General features: G+C 42.4%; 1 protein-coding gene across 1 annotated transcript; it reads right to left on the minus strand.

Annotated features, from left to right (window-relative positions):
* Positions 1–460: 460 nt before the first annotated feature.
* On the minus strand, positions 461–21,794 carry mybpc1 (myosin binding protein C1). The gene is given in 33 exon segments (XM_068755375.1): positions 461–1,284; positions 3,648–3,834; positions 3,983–4,119; positions 4,537–4,696; positions 4,783–4,922; positions 5,046–5,241; positions 5,324–5,412; positions 5,563–5,730; positions 5,921–6,055; positions 6,549–6,737; positions 6,814–6,918; positions 7,010–7,169; positions 7,298–7,434; positions 7,535–7,641; positions 7,708–7,873; positions 7,990–8,156; positions 8,546–8,651; positions 8,757–8,881; positions 9,138–9,146; positions 9,986–10,118; positions 10,255–10,418; positions 12,277–12,354; positions 13,174–13,225; positions 13,306–13,423; positions 13,521–13,669; positions 13,887–13,997; positions 14,424–14,465; positions 14,873–14,914; positions 16,198–16,242; positions 16,966–17,172; positions 17,846–17,917; positions 18,543–18,569; positions 21,655–21,794. Coding segments are annotated over 33 exon segments (3,843 nt in total). The 5' UTR covers positions 21,677–21,794; the 3' UTR covers positions 461–1,186.
* Between the last annotated feature and the right edge of the window lie 840 nt (positions 21,795–22,634).

The raw sequence follows: 22,634 nt of genomic DNA on the forward strand, positions 1-22,634 counted from the left end.
CTGTTTCTTTGTTGTTGTTTTTTTTTATTGTACGAACTAAAAGTATGTTTGTTTGTTTATTCAAAACAGTCCCACGGACACTGTAAAACTGGTTCCTTCCATTTATACGGCTCTATTTGCACTCTGTGATCATCATGTCCACATCTGGCTGCAAATAAACATCTGCAAAGCCATCCCTGATACTGTTGTTTTGTGGTAAATGCGTATATTCTTTTTTTATTTTATTTTTTTTAATCTCAGTCTATTTTTACCGTGATTTAATGTTTCATATTACACCGAAAAAATATCCATAGTTTGTGAATCATTTTCACTGGAAATAGCAATTTTAAGTTTTGCTTAAAGTCCATGTTCTTAAAAGAAAACTGTTTTACCAATCTGCCAGTGTTCCATAAGAATGATCCTCTCTGCAAAAGCTATTTTAAAACATAAATTCTTTGTAACACAACAACAACAACAGTACTGGGGTTTCACATTACATTTTTATTGTAATCCGTGGGTCATAATTACAAAGGTAAATGCATGCGCAACTGACTGAACATCAATCAACCTAAAGTTCAGTATGAATCCAAAAACAAAATATTTCATGCAAAATATGGATTGCGTGTAAACGTCAAAATGTTTGTCACTTATTACACATACAAAACCACAAAGATTTAAACAAACAAAATAATCAATTAATTTATCCATTACTTACTAATTTTGCATATAGAAGTTGTGAAACACCTGACAAACAACTAACCTTTGCTTAAACATGCCTTTTTTCCTTCTTTCAGACCCCAAAAATGTAATTATCACCTTCAACAGACTCTCAATTAGAATCAACATGTAAATACCTTAGGTGTGCGTCACTGCAGCAGATATGTTTTTTTTTTACACGCTGAATGTACTTTTCGAAGCTAAAACACAGCCCACATGCGTCTGAGCTGACAGAGTATTTCAAACACAAGAGGGCGACAAAGATGTGAACTGGATTTGTATTTCTATGGGAACCCGTTCAAAAACTGCTCACAGCGTGCCTCACCAAAGGCCGGTACACCCTCCCCTACCTACACCTAGAGTTTTCTTGCCATCCACCTCCTTTCTCTGGATTCCTTCAGGTGGATGACGACAGCAGGTGAGCGAAGAGGAGCACCGGTGGCGGCACACGTCTGCAAAGCAAAAGTGTCTGATCGACCTTTGTCCAATTTTACTTCTCCTGTTCGACCGTCTTCGTCTCGCTCATGTATTGGTCAATTAGGTGTAGGGGCACTCCTCGTTGCATTAGTTCGAAGAACGTGAAGCCTCCTGATGGGTGAGAAGAAAAAGTATTTTATTAGATCATTAGAATACAGAGGTCAGGGTGGAGAGAGAAACAGAGAAAAGTCAAGGGCAGAACAGCCAAAGAAGAGACGCTCGCGCAAACAAAATGCAAGAAGATCGGCTTTTTCACAACACTGAACAGGACGTGACATGAGAGAAGAAATGGAGCCAAAATAGCTTGTTTTCGCAATCCACACTGTCAATCTGCATGTGCTCAAGCTGATTCCACTAAAATGCAATGCAGGTCTAACATCTTGGAAAAATTCCAGATAAATAAAGCTCTCACTGTTTAAATCGTCCCCCAGCCTGCTAACAGTGGTGGAAGAACTACACATTATCCTTTATTTAAGGCAATGTAGAAATACCGCAATACAAGTGTACACTGCTGCATGTACCAATCCTGCATTTTAAAATCATTTGCACATTTTAAAGGTGCTGGCCAGTGGATTTTGTAGCCTGAGTCATCCTGTGTTTCCCATGTTGTACTAACCTAAATTGCTGCTGGGTGCAGCTTCATATTTAATGAACAGACTCTGCAAACAAGTATTTCCAACAGCATTAGAATATTCCCTTGGTTAGTGCACTTACGTACTTTCCACCAGTGTTAGATGAGGATAATTACATATCTAATTATTCAGTTTCAAAGAAATGATGGCGTTAGTAAACGTTGCTTAAAAGTTGTATGAACACCAGAGAATGGCTTTGCACATGTCATGCCAACATAGCATAAATCTCAGGCCCAGTCTCTGCAGATTTGTTGGCACAGGTTAGCAAAATCAGGAAGCATTTTACTTACCTTCTCTGCGGCACAAAAATACACGTGAAGGAGTCTTTGAATTCATACATATCAACAACTATGGCAGGTAATTCAAATATTCAAAATATTTGTTAAATTCAGCCAGCTAAGTGAAACGTGGGAATGATTTGTGCAAAAGTTGTCATGAAAAACTTTGTTTCAGCAGTGCAATTAATTTTCACATGGTCGTTCCCTGAACGCTCATTCATAAAGAAGAAAATCTGCTACAGATGAGAAAAGCAGGGTTAAAAGCGGGCTGGAAGATGCACAATGAGTGACATAAGCTTCATATGCCAAAACCATATGAAAGCTTACCTTGCATGAGAACATACATTCACAATTCTTGAGTTTGGACTGGGAGGGAGAGAAGAGAAGAGGGGGGTTAACAAATTGTTAACATGGAGTTATATGTGTTCACCAGGGAATACTGTTGAGTTATTATTACTGCACTCTTTAATATGAGGAGTTAACTGTGTGGCATCAAGAGGAAACTGGACTCTGTGGAGAGGTTTAAGGCAGCAATGCTATTGTTATGCCTGCTGAGGTGTGACTGGGGAGAGACTGTGTGTTGACTCGATGTGTTGTGATGATGAAAAAGATGATCCAATGGACTTGGCTGGATAGTTTAGTGAGAACACGGGTATAAAGTGCTGAATGTGATGCTGATGGAAGTATCACCTGGTATTATGTGCACTTCACACAAATGGCATGAAATTGATTAATATTAGGTCATTATTTGTGTGTATTTAAAGAAATAATATATTTCTGAAGCTAGTTTCACCAGCTACTCATGGGCTTTAAATTTGCTGTATATATTTTTGTAATCATAGGTGTCACATCCCTGTATATTAAAATGGCTTGCACAATACTAATTCGATTTTTTTTACAAAGAAAAATAGTAATGAACAACTCATCTGACCTCCACAGCTATGGAATCCATGTTTATTATTGTCTAACATGAGACTTTAAATCCCAAGAACTCAGAATGTCAGAAGGACTTTACAAATAACTAATTAATGAATTTACAAATCGCTGGTGCAAATCATTAAGTTACTTACTTGTCCTCTTCCAACGTGATCAGTTCTTCCGTAGACTGGAACACGCAGTACAAAACACTACAGGACCGATGTAGTGTTTGTTTCCCAAATAATGTCTGCTTTATTACTCATGCTGCAGATTTAATGTTGTAACATTCCTTTACCCTGCAGAGGGAAGGGTAAAGGAATGGGTTTGTGCATGATACCGGTGCTGAGGAGGATCATATGGTGAATTCCCAAAGTGATGGGGGCAATACAATGTTTTAATGTTTATTTTTCCTATTTAAAATCCACTCCTCTGTCGTTTTTAAGATGAATCAGTCAAACCTTTTTAAGCAACTCCTACAATGGAGAGATGCTTTTTTAAAAAAACTCTCCACTTCTAGCAACAGTTCTGCAGATGAAGGAAATTAAGGAATAAAGCTAGAAATAATTTGGAAAACAAGACAAGAGAAGACATGGAGTGGTACCCAGGGAGGCACACACAGCAAGTGATCCTCCTGGACCGCACTGACCTTTGACCTCTAGCTTGCAGTCCACTTGAGCCTCTCCCAGGTCATTGGTGGCCTTACATGTGTACATGCCACCATCATAAGGGCTTGGCTTCCTGATCTCCAGAGTGCATACTCCTTGGTTGCTAAACATGCGGTAGCGTGGGTCGTCAATGATGGCTATTTTATTCTTCATCCACATGACTTTGGGCTGCAATTACAGATCAGAATTATTGGCAGCACAGTGATTTCAGTCAGGAAGAAAAAATGGCCAAGGTCATGTGCACTGATACATCTCCTCAATTTTCAGAGAATCAGAGTCATAAGACAATACTTTTCCCTGTAGTTCGCCCACCTACCATTGGGTTTGCACGAACACTGCAGTTGAGAGTAGCATTGTAACCGGCGACGGCAAAAGTGTTGATCAGTGGCTGCGTGAACAAGGGCGCCTCCTTGAAGTCGTGGTCTTCAAATTCATGGGTTTTCACCTGCAAGCCTGCGGAGGGAAGGGTAAAGAAACGGATTTGTGCACGATGCCGGTGCTGAGCGGGATCATGTGGGGGGAATTCCCAAAGTGACGAGGGAAAGACAATGTTTTATGTTTATCACTCGCTGAGTATAATAATACATGGCACTGCTTAAAGGCCTGTCAGTCACAGCCCACCCTGCTAGATTCAAAAGTAATTCAGGCTCACTTTAGAGTGGAAAACATCATCATTTCAGAAAACAGCCGTGGAAGAAGTAGTGAAAAATCACTTTTATTGACTTAAAAAAACCCATCTGTTCTGGAGTTTCACCAGGAGACGGTTTCCTCCACCAGGAATTATTTGTACCAATTCCAATTAGCAAGAAGCACTGCTTTTCCAGACCTCACTTTTCCACACAAGGGTCGAGACACAATTGTTTTTTTTACCTTCTTTGACGATGAGGGCACTTTTTTTGGTTTGGGTCGCCTTCTCACTTAAGCCGCACATGTTTTCTGCAAAGATCCTGAAGAAGTACTCGTTCCCAACCACCAACTCTGTGATGGTGATGCAGGTGCGGTGGTAATGTTCAATGCACGTGTACCATTCCTATACGGCCGGGGGGGGGGGGGGAGTATATCAATACAAAAGCATAAATACAACCCAAATTGTCTTTTTGTAAAAAATTGGTCTACCATTGTCTTCTTGTCTGCTTTTTGAATGGTGTAGCCTATTATGGGCGCATTGCCGTTGTCTTTTGGCGGAGTCCAGACCAGAGCTACATTTCCGCCCCAAACATCTTCAATGGTAACACACTGAGGAGGCCCAGGTAGGTCTGACAAGAGAGAGAAGAATGTGAGCAGACTGTATCCCCCCTTCAAATCTCTAAAGCCTTTTTGGTAGACTCTATAATTAAAATCCCATCCATGTAAAATAAGATAAGGCCCCATTCACTCACCCACAATCTGTATATCAATGATGGCTGTGTCCACATGGTTGTCAACATGCACGGTCATCTCATACTTTCCAGAGTGGCTGCGCTCAGCTTTACGGATGAAGATGATACTGTCGCAGTCTGTGTTGCGGATGCTGACGTCTGACGAGTCTACGGCCTTGCCTTCCTTCAACCAGGTGACCTTGGGTCTGGGTTTGCCCTGCAGAGTGCAGCCATTGCAGTTTTTTATTGTTAAGCTCAGAAAGGCTGAGAATATCGTTCCGTTCGGATCACCGGTTTACCATAAATGGCACAACGAGATTAACTGTTTCTCCAACTCTTCGAGTGTATGTTTGCTTCAAGTGTCGGGGGACCCGGATCTTGGGTGGTTCTGGTGAGGAAAAGATCAGAACCTGTAACCGAGAGAAACATTTTTCTCCAAAATGACAAATTTCCGAAGTTTCTGGAGAAAAAAAAAGATTCACAAAGCAAAAACCCACCTAAAAGAAAACAACAGAACATGTTTGCAGGGATCGCTCACCAATAACTTCCTTGACCAGGACAGAGTGCTGAATGGTCCGTGGAGAACTGGCTCCGGCAGCATTTATAGCTTTGACCCGAACTAAGATTTTAGTGCCGGGGGTCAGGCCAGTGATGGTGTGCTTGGTCTTTTCTGTCAGCTCATCGTTAGATACTATCCAATCATCAGCTGCAAGCAAAAACATCTGGTTAAACAGGTGACCTGTTTAAATGTAGCTTTCTATTTCATCCCGGACCCAGACATCGCGTGGGAACAAGGTTGAAATGTGCTATGAATGAAAAAGCTCAAAATCAGACATTTCTCAAAAGTGGACTTCATTCATTTCACACACACAGATTCCTTTTATGTATTTTCTTACTTCCTTCTATGCAGTACTCCACCAAGTATCCATCCAGACCAGCAGCGCCGATGGTTTCTGGAGGACGCCATTTTACAGTCACTGTGCTGTCAGTGACATCGTCCACAATCAGCATGGTGGGCTCACTGGTCACAGCTGAAAAGAGATGAATGTTTCAGAGATCAGAAGAGCCACCATTCTGCACGTTTTCCCCAACAATGGATATGGAAGATGTCTGCGAAACATTCAAACATTTTTGATAAGTCATAAACGCACGAGAAAGTCACATCTCCTCTCTGGCTGGTATGTTATCAAGGTCCAAATCTGATCTCATTTGTCCCTGCCCTTGCCATCTATTCTTGTATTCCGAATCTACCGGACCCTCTGACAGGTCACAGCTCCAAAATCTCTAATCCGTGGATGATTTGGCTGCCGTTATAAAGATATATTTAATATCCTCTAAAGCCCCTGCATGTCTAGTGGAGGTCACAGTCAAAATGCTTGGGATGTTGGGGTCTTGGGAGGAGCAGCTGTCGGGGTAGAGCTGGGGGCAGATCACACAGGCAGCAACACAAACGCTTGCTTTTACGACTGAAACCCTGTGAGACTCAGAATAAAGCAGTTCCCTTTGCGAAGTGAAGCTACTCACCAAGCGGTGTAAAGGCTTTAGACGGTTCACTCGGCTTGGACACACCAATGGCATTGACTGCAAAGATCCGGACTTCATAGGGCACTCCTTCAATCATCTTCTTGGGTTCAAATGATGTTTCTTTGATCAGGTCAAAGTTCAGCCTCATCCACCTCGAGCTCTGTTTCTTCTTCCGCTCAATGTAGTAGCCTACACAGGACAGTCCATGAAGGTCGTCGCTTGCATATATCCCTCACCAGTGTGATCGCTGAGGCTCTGTGTTTACCCAATACTGGTGAGCCTCCATCATACTTTGGCACGTCCCATGTCATAGAGCACCAGTCACCCCCCACGTCTGGCACCAAAGGAGCATCCGGAGGGTCTGGGATGTCTGCAGGCGGCACATGGTGATGGTAAAGGTTAAGGAAACAAATGGCCGACTGAAAATGATCCTTTCATTGAAGCGTCGTGCGACGACTTACCCACAACCTTGATTTTTATGCTGGCTGAGTCTTCGCCAGCCTCATTCTGCAGCACTATCTTGTAGTTGCCACTGTCCTCCCGCTCAGTGACGTCAATCGTCAGACTGGTCTGGTCACCGTAGGTTTCAGCGTGGACGCGGTGGCCTGACTCAAGGATTACCTAGAGAAAATGAAGAGATGACATGGCCTGCTACTGTTGTCCCAAAATCTATTTCTTGTAGCTGCATTTTGTGACATGCTACTGATGAAAACACTCGACTAGAAGCCCAACTGAAGAGCGAAACTCACCCTTTCTCCCTTCATCCACACCACCCTGGGCGCTGGCTCACCGCTGATAGGGATCTCCAAGCGAAGTTTGTTTCCTGCCACAATTGTCACAGTGTTGTCCGGGAAGTTCAAGCTGTCCAAGTGTACCTTTGGTGGGTCTGCAGAAAATGTATATATATTATATGTTAAAGCATTTATTTTTGTCCCCAGCAAAGGGACAAAAAGGGATCTAATTCTCTAATCCAGGGAAGGATTTACCAATGATGTGCAGTTTGGCAGAGAGGCTCTGCGAATATCCCTCGGGAACAAAAGTGTAGTCTCCTGCGTCGTGAAGGGAGCTGGCTGCAATTTCAAGACGATGAACTCTGGGAAATGAAGTTGACGTTAGCTGAGATTGTTTCTTGGTTGATTTATCGGCAGCGATCGCATACCTATTTCTATGAATGATGTTGATGCGGTCATTGGGTGTGATCAGTTGCCCGTTCCTGTACCAACGACCTGGGACGTTGCCGGGGTAAATTTCACATTCGAGCTTGATGGGTCGGCCCAACATCTCCGTCTTACTCTGGAGATCCTGGTACACCTTCAGCGGTTTCACTGATTAACAGCATGAATGGAAGTAAAACGCAACATATACATTTTAATACGGATTCCTGTGAAGCACGTGCAAAAACACAAAATAAAGATGCAATGAAGGTTGGGGCGCTACGTACAGTCAACCTGCACATGAGCCTCTGACGTGCCACCGGTAGCCATAATGGAGTACGTCCCACTGTCCTCTCTGGATGCGTCATCGATCACCAAGTAGTGTTTGGTTCCTTCACACTTGACTCGGTACCTGGAGCGCACTCCTGTAGGAACCTCGACACCATTCTTCATCCTAACGGACAGAGAGGAGCTTTAAGTAGTTCAAAGCAATCTCCTTGCAAGGGCAGAACATGGACATAAGTGTCTCATTGTTGTCACGCAGTTCCTTCAGCCGACAGGTTTATTGCTTCCCAATCGTTCCGGGAACTATTTAACTTAGTGCTCATTTTGGTACATTTGGGTTTTGTGAGTTGTGCTGATTCTAGAAGCAGTGCTTGACTTCCTATTTCAATGAAAGCAATTCCCCATTAAAGCCAATTAAATATGAAGTAATCTCTCATTTATTATTGAAATCAGCATTTCTTATATCTGTTGAATTGCAGTACAAAAGGTCAGGCTTGAATAAGCTTCTTATCCTCTTAGCAAGGTACTGCACATATTGTGTAGTTTTTAATGCGTTACCATTTCACTTGAGCACCTTCTTCTGTCACTTCGCACTCCAGCTCAATCCTCTCGTTCACTGTGGTCTTTACAGGCTCGATACCTTTAACTACCTTTACTGGCAACTCTATGAGAACAGAGGTGATAAAGAAACGGAGCAAGGACTGATGACAAAAAGATCCTGACAAACGTATAGCAAAGGTAAGTAAAGGTGAACAATAAATCGAGGCACCTTTGACAAACAGCTCTGTGGAGCACTTCTCGTCTCCCGCAGCTACAGAATAGGCCGCGTCGTCATTCAGGGTGCAGTTGTTGATGACCATAATCCTCTGCGTGCCCTTATGCTCAAAAATGTACCTAAACAGGAAGTCCATGAGATGCATTACTGGTCATCTACACAACGTGCAAGTTTATTTATAGCCAGTACAAAAAAGGGGGTGAACACTAAGTCAAAGAAAGACAAGATAAAATCTCTTCAAAAGGGATGGAAACATCATTACGATATTCAGCATGCATCAAGTCCACTTCACAAACCCAAGAGCCTGATTAGACAATGGGGGTGGGAGCACGCCAAAACTTTGACACGGAGAATCGATTGGATGGATGGACTTACTTCCTTTGACTAAAAGGTCAGCAGCAGAGCCAGAATGGAGCCGGAGCAAAGAGAGTTTACAGGACATGATTATGGCAGACAGGAAGGAACGACATGATATGACCGACAGACAGACAGATATAAACAGAGAGACAAAGACAGAGAGACAACACGCCAGAGACGGGTACATGTAGTAAAAAAGTAGCGGCAAATAGCATTTTATGGTGACGTCTTCGGACCAGGAAGCTCTGGATAAAATGCCACAAGAGACCAAAACCAGAAAACAGCAATAACCCCCCCCCCCCCCCCCCCCACCAGAAGGCTTTCCATTGGAATGGCTTTGAACAGGTGCTAGGTTAGGTCATGTTTATAGTATCCATCAAAACTATAGATAATGCTGAACCTTTTAGAAAGATAAACCTTATTATTTGTTTTACCAGCAAAGAACAACATACTGGTGCGAGACTGTGTGAAATCTAAGTAAAGCCACAATAGTCAGGACGCCATATATTCACTGGTAACGGTTCACAGTAGAAAGGCCTGGAATGATGTGCACGAGGAAGAGCACAGTGTCAAAGTGTGGAGGTGGTGAGTAATGTTAAAAGATCATATTGCAATTAGTTAATATATTTCTACAGAGCTATTTATTAAATTGTAGGATGTACAATATATACTATACTTAGTACATTAGTGATAAACTATGTGAACCATTGTGCTTTTGAGTGGCGACAAAATGAAAACACATAATACCGGAAAGTCAAGAGCAAAAAATGAAATGCAATTTGAGAAATAAATTGTTTCATTTTTCTATCATTGACAGGGAAGAAGACACAGAGGGGACGGAAAGTGGACCAAACGTTGCTACATACTTGGGAGTGGGTCTGATTTCTTGCCCATTCTTGTACCACTTCAAGTCAACTGTGGGGTCTGCCAGGTCAACCACCAAGCGAATCTTTGAACCTTTATCCACTTGATATGCAGGTTCCAATTTCTTTGCAAAAGCTGTGAAGAGATAAGACAGCAAAGCAACAACCGACAGTCAGTTAACTCTTCATCAACTCAGACCGAGATTAAGATCAGACATGCTGTGCAATTTTGCAACAATGCCAATACCGAAATTTGCTGAATGCTGATTTACCTTCACTTTTTTTCTCCTCCTTTGGTATTTTCTTCATCCTCCGCAGCAGACCCCTCAGATCCGTGATGCCATACGTGAAGGCGATTTTTTCATACTCATCCGGTCGGGCATTCTTAAGGATCTCCCACACATCGATCTCGGGTGTATCGTCTGGTTTTACCTCCCTATTGATGCCGCATACAACAGAACATCGTGAGGGTTGGAGTCATGGGCTGGTGTTTGCGACATGTGCTGAAGAACGACTCCTTATCATTTAGAATTATTTCTAGTGCATCGGTAAGACAACGGGATTGTCCTTCATCGTTTTCCTGCCCCGCCACCCAGCATTTACATTTCCTATTTTCACAAGAGCGTTCTTCAGGACATGTCACTCAAAGGGATGGGCACGAGGAGCTGCCTGCATATGAGTTGGAATGACGTGTTAACTTTAATGGAGCGAAAGCAAAATTAATATATATATATATATATATGTATACAAAAAATAGGTGATTTCCTTCTCAGATATTGGGAGTTAATTGCGTCTCTACGTTGTTGTCCATGTGTCAATCCCGCAGGATGTAATCAAGATAGGGAGAAGGTGCAAAAAGCAGGAGAAAAATTTAATTAAATGACATCACAGAATTCATGGGAAACCTGTATCGAAGATGGTTAATGAGGATTCCATATTCTTCTGATAAACTGGCCCATCCCTTTGTTTGCTATTGGTTTGAGTGATCACTTCAGAGATGCCATAAGATTGTTAGAGGCTCACGTTAATCAACACAGTGCCCCGGACATGAGTGTATCCATTAGTTTATACAAAGACCATTCAAATCAGCCATTCGGAGACATTTCACCAAATGTCCAACAGGTTTGGAGCTGAATAGCGCAAAAAAAACATTATTACATTCCACCTTTGTTTTTCTCATTTATTTTCAGGCAATTAAAATAAAGAGTTGAAATAAATGTGCTGTCATTTGCCTTATATTTCTAAACTGACACCCAAAAAAAAAGAACTATGACAATGTAGTGATAACACTATTTCGCAGCATCATTGCTCCACGGCTCAGCAGCACGACATCAATGATTGAAAATGCTGCTCAAAGCCACGCAAAGATGCCACCCGTTTATGTTGCGAGGCCCATTTCCATCATTAATGATTGCTGACAGAGCGGTCAGGAATGCTGCCTTCAAATGAAGTGTTACCGTACCACAATAGGCCAACACTCTTGCTCGTCCAATTCCTAGAGCTAAGTCTCATGCTGGGGACGCTACAGGATTATCGTACTCACCTGCAGTAAGGTCTAAATGTTTTTAAAACCTATTGGGGTTTTCTCTACTAACCTTTGATTTCTGAATACGTAGGGGAGAAGAAGAGACAAGCCCACAATAAATATGTAATCTATCTGGGGGACAGTGTCACTGCCGAGGACCGTTATTACGCACACTGAAATGCTGTATTGTGTGAATTGACATTCAGGCACTTTATAAACCTCAGTGCTAAAACGTTGACCTTTGCCTTGCAAGTCCAAAACCTTCCTCGGATTCATGTTTACAGGTTTGCCAGTCGTAGTTGTTGACATGCCCACGGTTATAAATGTGAACAGGGATCTCTAATGTCTAATTTGGAATAATTTTTTGGCTGGCAAAATTGGCAAATGGCATCATTATAAATCCTTTTCACATCTCATAACAGTGTGATCGTTAGCGTGTGTCATTCCTCCAGTCGAGGGCTAAGATAGAGACTAATAGTAGCAGTGACAAGATCCATGCTTCACCAGTGTCACGCTATCAATATCTCATTTTTATTGAAGGAGATTGGGATATTTGGAGGCCCATCTTCTTAATTTTGTCTGAGCGGGAGTCCACAGTGTAAGACTTTGACCCCCCCCCCCCCCGGGGGACAACACAATATGAGCCTGAGCCACTCTTCTGCCACATACAGTAGCTTAATGCATGGCAAATTTGAGGAAAAAAAAAGACACATACAAGAAGCACATCCAAAAAAAGAGGTTTAAAATATCGCAAAAATACAAGAGCCACTCAGATTTGGGATGTGATTCTCACCTATGTTTAAGGAGACCACTAAAGTCAAGCTCTCCTGCATCTTCTTGTCCTTCACTGCAGTTGTTAACAAGGAGAGATTAATAAAGATTTAATCAGACGAGAAACAATTACAGGTGCTCGCAAAAACAATGCTAAAACAGTAACGCAAAGCAAAGGCTCTGGTGCCAATCGCTCCTTAAGCGTGAAGCTAAAAAACGATTGGCCGCTGACACACACACACACAAAAGAAACACACATTGTTTTTGTCTTTTCTAGACAAAGCTTTAAACAAGGTGTTTTTGTGTGAGACACTTCCAGAGCGGTCCCAGGAAAGATGGTCACAATGGCTCTGCAATGGATCAGCGTCATTGCGACACTGAGATGCTTTGCGTTACTTTCGAGGCACATTGTTCGGAGGGAACCTTTAAAGTGCAGGAGTTGACTTTGAATTAGAAATTGAGTCAGCTAATTGATTTATAATTACCTTGGAGAAAGGTTAATGACATTATTGCAAACATATCGACACACATATATCATACAATAACGGTACTTGATGATATGACATGAAACGTTCACTGCACATTTTCTTTACCTTATTATTATTCGAATTATTTTCCAGAGGTCTTTTTTCTCTCTCTAACAAATCCTTTGGATTTTGGATCCTCTCTAACAAACTTCACACAGATCGGGATCGAACCTGGAACCTTCTTGCTGTGAGGTGTGTTAAATGTAACCTCATTACGGCTCCCAATAAAGTAAAAATTGCTACTTAGTGTATGTTGTGGTGCTAAGAAGCCAAAGCCTATCCGAATGCATTGCCTGAACCGAGGTTTCACCGTACTGATGGAATTTGTCTTGATATTAACAGTACAGCTTTTGCTTTTATTTCATTACCTCCTTTTGAAAGCCGACCGAATATCAATACTCTGTGATCCCTGTTCAGTTTCTGTAAGACAATAAAAAACACATATGTTAGTCTATCTGCACTGCACAAAACAATACACTATTTTGATGGAAGGAACAAACCTTGAACTTCCAAGTCAAAGGAACAACTGTCAAACTTGTCCTTGTAATTGACTTCGCATCTGTAGTTTCCAGCATAGTTTTCTTTGGCCTTGATGATGTTCATTTCAAATGTGTGGACCTGTTAGGAGATGAGACATAAGAATTTTTGTAGCAGATCTTTTAGTTCATGCTGCACTGTCTGATCGTGCAGGCACTGGGGTACAGTAGGGGCGTACCTTGCTGATTCGGTCAAAGGTCTCCTTCAGCTGCAGGTGCTTTCCTGTCTTGCTGGCAAGATCCATCCATTTCCCTTTAAACCACTTAACAGTAGGTTTGCGGAGAAGATCTTTGCCCTCAACCTTTGCAACAAAGGCGACGTCGCCACCTTACGATACATACGTATGTATGTTTTACACAGAAATGTATCCATTGGTCCAAATGTACAAACAACAATGTCACAGTGACAGCAAAAGGTGCATCTCATACAAATATGAGACTGGCATCAATGTCTAAATCTCTAAGTTTCAGGCAAACAATGCATTCACTTCTCATGAAAAAAGAAGGAGTAATACTATTCTGATAAACTCGATACTTTTACTCACCCACAGCGATAGTGGCACTTTGAGGTTTCTCGATCAGCAGGGTTGACAGTGGCAGGGAGTCAATGGGCTTGTCGAGGTCCTCTGGGGCTTGACCATCTCCAAGAGACCACACTGGTCAGTCAGGAGAAACACATACATGACAAAGTGCTCTCGATAGACCACTGTCCAAGGGCAAAAACAATATCAGTACTGTTCTGGAGGTCATAACACCCACCTTTCACCTTCGGTCTGAAAATCCTTGCCTTACCAGAAGAGAGTTTTGCAGACAGACATATTTCTCTCACTTTCAGTCATCACAATTCAGACAGCAGCCAAAAGGAAGCTCTTTGCAACATGGAAAGCGTAACACGGACAATGCAAACCACAGAACGGGGCTCATTTAAGAGACATGGCCTTCCAAATGCTAAGGATTATGAAAACCCATTGTGATTGTTCAGTCTTCATTCTCCTGACGCTTCCAGTTTTCCTTGTGATGGGAAGTCTAAAATGTGGATTCATGAACATAATTACATCCTGTTTTTACTACCACTTCATTACCTGAGTCTTTTCTCCCCATGGCTGTCACAGGGATACTATCATCTAAACAAAGACAGAGAGAAATTTACAGCATATTGTACGAAATAGTACTGTAAAGTCCACTGAAGCAAACAAACACACTGAAAGAGTGACACTGACCCGGGGAATTCTGAATTAAAAGTCAGTGTTTTAAGTAGAATTCCAAATGTATTCACATAAATAACTATTTATGTGTACAGTAAACAAAACACAGGATTATGTGACAACATGAAGACTAATCAACATAAAGACAAATTCTTTTTTTATTAACAGATATATGATAATCTGGTTTTCAATATCTCCTATTGAAAGTGTCAAGAACTAAACATGTTTGCAGCATGTTTCTTACATTCAGACAGAGGGAAAATTTGACTCTAGAATAGAGTTTGGTTTGGTGCTAGAATTGAGGTAGGATTTAACAGGGCTCTTACTAGGCAGCTCAATAGACAGTTTCTTGGGTGAATTGGCATCCTCTGTGAAAAAAAACAGAGTTCATTGAAAAATAATTAATCAGCTCCTTTAGATTTAAAAAATAAATAAATATATATCATTGTGGATTTAACTAGATGCTGGATGTTTTCCATGGAAAAGTACAGGGGACATACTGTAACTGTTTTTCAGTACAGTATAACCACATACTGTACCCTTCATCCTCAAAGCCTTTTCTCTTGTAAAACCAAAATAAAATAGTATTTGTAACCAATTATATTAATGCAATACTTTCATCTTCTGTGTCTTACAGCAGGACTATGAGTATAAGGACAGTATTGCACCAAATCTTTACTACAAAAACAAAATTATTCAGAAAGTTACGTTGTCTCAAAAATCTTTTATCAGTTTGTTTTGTTTTCACAAGAAAAAGGGTTAATATTTCCTTAATAATTTAGATTTTTCTTTTGATGGGAAGCATCCAGTATTGACTCAAGGAGCCTCTGAAATAATGTAACCAAGACAATGAGATTACTTTGACATTTTAGTGGATTAATTTACTTGCTGTCTTACATAGATTTAGACGAGGAATACAAAGGTTTGGACTCCAGTGGCTGCGTAGCAATTATCCTAGTTTAACTTGTCTTGCAACACAACTTAATCTTTCAAATATAGTAGTATTTATTTAAAGTCAAGATACTGAAACATAAGCCAAACTACAAATTAAGATTACGAGGGTGCTAAAAGATGAATAGCTTTTCCCTTGCTTCTGTGTTCTGCCTTTAAGCTGAGCTAACTAAGTATATCACAGGGGCAACTAGTTTTATTACACGGTGGAAATATATATCAATGCTAAGACAGCAAGTATGTTAAAATATAGTCACATCCATGCCTTTATCTGAGATGAGTAAATATAGGTTGTTGTATGAATTTTGCATGTAAAAAAAATAATCACACGACTATTACATGTATGCCAGTGTGCAGTCATACATGAGAATACTGACAGGTTTAAAAAAATACAAAAATATTTAGAGATTAATAGATATATATACCACCTCCATTGTGGAGAAGATCTGTGCCAATGCTTTTTATTGATAAAGAGTGAAGCTAACAACAACAAAAAGGGTTCCATCAATAAAATATTTCATTTGGCTGTTCTCAGATCCTTACACAAAATTAAAACCATAACATAACTGTCCGACTCGCTGCCAAACATACAGTACATACCGGTAACTTGAGAGAACTGCACTGCTTTTCAAAAAAGACTCCATCCCCAAAGTGTAAGGAGGGAAAGAATATATGAAGATGGGGTTTGACGGGTACCAACCTGCTCGAGGTGTTGGAGATGGGGAAGTGGCTGCAGGATCATCATCTGCAACAAAGTTGTCATTGACAAACACACCCACCTATGAAAAGGCTCCCAGTCCATCGCTTGCAGGCCAAGAAGACACAAGACTGACAGGCCAACATGACCCTTGATTACATGGACTTAAAAGCACATAAAATGACATGCAGCCCTTGGATGGGAAGAATGAGAGCAAAATCTCAACAGATGATTTAATTTGTGTCTCAGCGATGAAACTGCAAGATCGTGAAGGCTTTGTGCTCTTTGAAACAAAAATACCACAGCGTGCATACACAAACAAGTGTATTAAAAAAAAAAAAAAACTTTTAAGCAGCAGGTGTTGCTTATATTTGCAAAAAAAAAATGCTCATGACAAAGCCAAATGATTGCTTGAAATCCAGCGTAACTTAAGAGAACCTCAGCCGTACATCCGCTCTGTTTCTGCACAGTGAAGATCGATTCAGTTCAGCTGAAGCTGTCCATCGTATGTTCTGCTCTTTCTGCTTTGTTGAGTAAAGTGTTGAGTTTGATCACTCACCTTGTGCACAAATTGCACCTTCAGTTTGCCAGATGTAATCAGTAATTCATCTATTAGTTTTTGTTCATTAGTCTGTATTAGTTCTTGTTTCTTAGAACACCTAAACTGAAATGATTCAAACTTGATTCAGTAGCATTTTGAGAGGAAGAGCTCGAGGGTGCATGCATCCTGAGAGAGAAATGGGATTGATCAAGAGTCATATATATACTTACCAGGTGGTGGAGGAGAGCAAGGGCCCCCTTCCTTTATAGCTGACCTATCAAGCTCTGCCTGCTCTTTGACCCCAGCTCCACCATTCTGTGGTTGGTTTGAACCATTCTCAGTGCGGTTAGGCTCTTGAACCTCTAATGGCTCAGACTCTAAGGGCTCTGGTTTCTTCCCATCAGTCTCTACTGGCTCTTTCCCCTCTGCTACCGCCTCTGTGTAGCAGACAAAGCGCTATGCTGAGGCAGCAAGCTTTGAGCACAACCACTGGTTCCTAAAACGAGGTGGGCATAGATAGTTAATGACCAGATAGCTATGATCCCGAAATGGTGACATTTTAGCTTTGAGGCAATTTCAAATAACAGCATTCTATTAACATGCTCAAATTTAGCAGGCCTATTTCTCATAACAGAAACAACCCAAAGCAAGCATTCAAAAATGTTGTTGAATCTCTGGCATATCTGGTCATTGAATATCTATACTGCAAAGTGATGGAGATAGCAGGGATTTACTGATGCAAGCATTCTGCGGGTCATGCTATTCAAATTGGACAGCTGATGATTGTTGAAAGCCAACAAAGTCAGTAAAACCCAGCTTTCCCTATGCCTCTGCACCTCCCGTGTGATGACTCAGCATGCCATGCAGTTTGCAATACAAGTTAGCGACAGCACCAAGCGGTAAGCGCATGAAGAATGCTGAATGTGCACACGAAGTGGAGTCGTGGTTTCACAAAGGAATCACACCAACACAATCAAAAACACATTTTATAGACCTCAGGGTGAATCAAGGCAAGACTGTGATGACACACAACAAACAAGCAAGTGACGTGAGGAACAAAAACATTCTTGGGCAGGTAAGGAGGGGGGGTGTGGGTTCAGGATTACCCACCTGGGGGCGGAGATACCTCCAGGGAAATCTCAGGTAAGGGTGGCGGACCATTACTGACTGGGGCAACACCTTCTGAGCATGTGACAAACATAACGGTGGAACAGCTGCTTTTTCTAAGCACAAAAGCTTCAGCATCGGCATCTCAATCTCACACCCTCACATACCGTATACACCAAAGCAGGAACACACAGACAGGCACTAACTCACATGTTGACACCCACTCGTCTGCCCTTCACAGTTTATAACCACAAATCGTTTTATGGCAATTCTCACATTTGATATGGTCGAAGGCAAACACATTCTTTGTTTTTGTAAACGCCTAAAAAATTTTTTCAAGTAGGACACCAAAAGGCTGATCTCTTCCATCAGCTATTTCAGAGCCTCAAGATGCTGCAGCTCCAAGGTCAAACCTCAACAATGGCCAAAAGCCAATTGTAAGTTAACATTACGCTAATATGGGGCGGCCCGCAGGCGTCAGCTGAATCAACAGAGAGGGATCAGCTGGCCGGCGAGAGGAATGTCAGAGGCGCTCACAACAGATCACTCTGGAGCACAGCAGCCTCCATCTTTGTCCTCCATTGATTCATACAACTACTGGTACTTTGTGGTCTGTTTTGTGTCATCCTTTGTGCAGCTGTAATTTGCTAGAGACTCTGAGTTGACAGAGGAGCGATCAGGTCTGTCACTGTTAACTCACCTTCTGGCTGACCATTTGGAGTCTCATCTAAGGAAAGACAGAAAACACACACAAAAAAAAAAAAACGCCACCGTCAGAAATGAACAACGACATCTTTTGAGCAATCAGCATAAAACGACACACACATCCATCACTTAAGCCACATCATCTCTGACTTGGACTGGCTGGCTCCAAATGTTAGGTCACTACGACGGCTCGGCTGATTATGATGAAGCCCCCCCCCGTGACACACCGTTTGTTTGCCCTTTGCCTCGTTTAGACTGATGGAACCCATGGTGGTGATGAAGGAGGGCATGTTTGGATACGGCATTCAAATCCAATAAGTGGACTCAACTGAGGGCCTCAACACTTCAAAGCAGCCACACGACCTCTGGCATGCAATGATGTTGAAAAATGAACCTTGTTGGTTGTTAGTGGGTTCCTGGAGCGCAGAGCGGTTAGCGGTTGTCTGGTCCCCGTGGGAGCTTCTGAACTCTGGAGTGGCCTGTTCTTTTATTGTCCTGGCTCAGTTCCGTTTTATATATTCTCTAAAATGGACATGAGGCAAGGGGCTGGTAGTGTGGGGGGTGAAGCCGAACTACACATTGAGTCCCCGATGACAAAGACAAAAGCTATGGTCAACTTATGAATACCAAATTGTCATCATGGTGGTGAAATTAAATGCCACAGATTTGAGAGACAATGGCTGAAAATGTAGTTGAGCACATTTTTCATTTTGCAATGTTTAAAATGTTGCGTTTTTCAGATTAAAATGTCTGCACGTCATTATCGATCCATAATCTGCATGATGCTCTTTAACACAAAGACTCTCCGTTTCAACCTAAGAACACCGTGACCATGATTCCATGCACCCTTTTCACGAGCTTTTCTCCCATCGTTTATTCGCCTCTCCCATTTTTTAACGATTCCCTCAGAACATTCCTTGTCAAAATTAGCTGCTCCTCCATCTCACTTCAAAACAATGCGTCGCTGGCCGCCCGACCACAATCCTGCTGGGTCACATCATGCACCCAAGAATTGCGGCTCTGTCTCATCAGCGTTGAGATAATGAGACGGGGGGGGGGGGGGGGGAAGGTTTTGTTTTACCGCGGAGGACTCCCATTGCAGCTGACAAGGCTGCAGGTATGTTCAGCTGTTGCGCTTCCTGGCGTGGAAACAGAAAGGCTCACAGAGGCTCCAGCCTGAGCCAAACTGCTGGCAGTTTTAATTTTCTCCCAATGCAGGCCATTATTGCTTGAATAATGCAGATGCAGATGTTTTTCTTTATGTAACTCCAATTGTTTGTTTCTAGATTTTGTGCTTTCTTTAATTGCAACTTTTATTACGCTTGGAAGTGTCTGAAGAGCGATGAGAGCTATACTTGAGCTGCAATGAGCTGCTGACAGGCAGCCCCTTTATATCTTACCCAGCAACTGATTTATGGGATGGTCTGAAGCACAAAGCAACAATGTGGGACGGCAGACCCCAGGGAGAGTGATGGACCTTGATGACAGCGGCTATCAAGAGGTGAAGCCAAAAGAGTGAAGCAGTGAAAACAGCACTGTTAGATCTTTGGGTTTGATGGTGACGTGCCCAGATCAAGAGATGAGGAGATGTTGGGCAGCACAGAGGCGGCAGGAAGCAAGGAATGGGTGTTAAAAGAACACTCATTCTGAACTATTCCAGGGACAAGAATCCCTGTCAATGGACGAGTGACTCCAGCAGCCTGCCATCTCTGGTCCAGAACTTATTAAAGGCGTGAGAACAACAGCGCTGGCCTCCTCCTCTTCAGCTGTTCAGACTCATTTGAAGAACAATACCTTTCTGCCCTCATTTATCTGCCGCCATCGGCCATGCAGCTATTTGTGGGTAGTGTTGGTGGCAGACTGGAATTTGCTGCCTCTAGTTACCCTCAGCTTTGTCTCTGAGGGGATCAGGGATGTTTATGGCAGTGGATGAACTCCAAGGGGGGGCAACTGTGCACAATTGACAGCGCAGAGATAAAGGCCAACCTTCACTATATATCATTTTAGGACCTGTTTCCTCTGGCTATTCCAAGTCCCCCCGCCATTTCCTGTGACCATGAATGACCTTACAAGAGAATGGGATTACTTTTCGATATCAGGAACGATGGCGCTTCCAAGCACCATCATTACCCAAGTAGGTAGCCGTCAAACAAAAGACATCCGATCTTCAGTTAGGATAAGGGAAAATCCTGAATGCAATAAAAATAGATGTTAGATATAGTACAACTTCTATTCGTGTCTCTGTGTAAATCTAACAGCTACAGAAATCTATTGTTCCCTGGGACTTAACAAGTTTATTAAAAACCTGCAGCAGTCTAATCAGGAAGGTTTCCAAAAATGTAGACAAAATGCTCCCCTTCCTCTACATGGACATGTCAGAGTTGGGGACCAAGCTAATGGGGTGTGTGTGTGTGGGGGGGGGGGGTAGTAATAGCATATCCTAATGACAGACAAGGGCGGATTTAGCAGGGAATGTTGATGGGCATGTTGGCACGGATGAGTGACGTTATGGTTTGGAGGAGAGATGGAAGAGGAGTGAGCTAAGCTGCCGTATGTGATTGAATATGGAGCTGTGTGCAGGGGCCAGGTCCACACGTCCATTCTCATTCACCTTCCATCAATCAGCAGGAGGCACACACATTCAGCTTGCTGCTTCAGCTCATGCAGCCCACAGTGGAATATTGTTCGCAGGTAATATCTGAAACAGTCACCAACATTCCTCCGATGGTCTTCATTGGGACCTTATCCAGCCGGATCATACAGAACAATGCAGTCGGCCTATGCCAAGCCCGGGCGACTATAGTGTCTGTTCATAGACATCAGCTCCCCCCCGCCACACACACACACACAATAGTGGAAACATCAGTAACACAATACCAAAGCCAAAGTCACTTTGAGGATTCCTATGAAGAAGCTTTGCAGACAAGCCACATAGCGATGGAGCTCCCTACAGAAAATATCAACTGTTCCCGTGAAACAAAGGTACAGTCAACGGGCGAATGAAAACACGACTGTTCAAATGATGGTCGTCAAAGCACTATAAGCTAAGCTCTTTGTTTGGTTTGATGTTACTGCCTTATCCTCATCCTCACTATTAGCACTCCTACCTTTCTTTGTGGGCTCCGGCATCTTGAGCCTTGTCCCAAGGAGGAGGAAAAAAAAACTTCAAAGAGTCAAATGATGCAGACAAGAAAGGTAAGGTGCCTTTAAGGTAATGCGACTGGAGGGTATCAGTTGTGGGACGGCGGCTCTCTGGTCCAGGAGGGGGTGATGATAGGATAGTACAAGAACGAAAGCCTCTGGGACCCCTTGGACCAGAGTGATGGAAGATGAGGAGGGCAGAAGGATACAGTTTGGATATCTCAGTGGGGGGAGGAGAGATGGACCCGGGATTTATCCAGGAGGGACAGGCTTTCAGGCCTTATATAGAGAGATGGCACGCTCCTCCTCTCTATCCTACATGTCCTGTTGCATCATTTTCTTCTATGTATGGGCTGCTGTTATTTTTTTGATGGGAACCAACAGCAAGGGATTGTGACGTTTACATGGAGACATGACATTGTTGTTGTTTCTGAGACATAGTAGGACACTTCTTTGGGCTATTTGGATTAGCGAATTAGAATCCAACACATTTGGGTTTTTGTTTTGTTTCAGCAATATAAATTATTATAAATTAATTCAATTTCTTAATTTCATGTGAGTTATATGAGGAGATTATTTCCATTACATTTGATTCACGTCTGGAGACGGTGAAACGCCTAACAACAGCTACATAATACAAATTGATCAAAATATAAAGTGCGATCATCAATCTATAAATTTGCTGGATTATGTTAAAGGTACATATTTCCCTATTTTCCAGTATGTAGACTAAACCAAACTAATGTGTTTGGAGTGTTTTCAAAATCGCATCAATCGACTCATCCAACTCCCAGTGAGAATACAACAAAGTATGCTGCTCATATTCTCCCTGCATTAGAAAGGTGGGGGCCGTCAGGTAGACGCCAGAGGTGAGTATCTGTCATTCAGAAGTGGGGGGAGGGGAAGAGGCGGAGCCAGGAAAATCAGGAGGTTTGGAGAGAAGCCA

This window comes from Brachionichthys hirsutus, chromosome 22 (genome assembly GCF_040956055.1).
Source record: "Brachionichthys hirsutus isolate HB-005 chromosome 22, CSIRO-AGI_Bhir_v1, whole genome shotgun sequence".
Classification (NCBI taxonomy): Eukaryota; Metazoa; Chordata; class Actinopteri; order Lophiiformes; family Brachionichthyidae; genus Brachionichthys; species Brachionichthys hirsutus.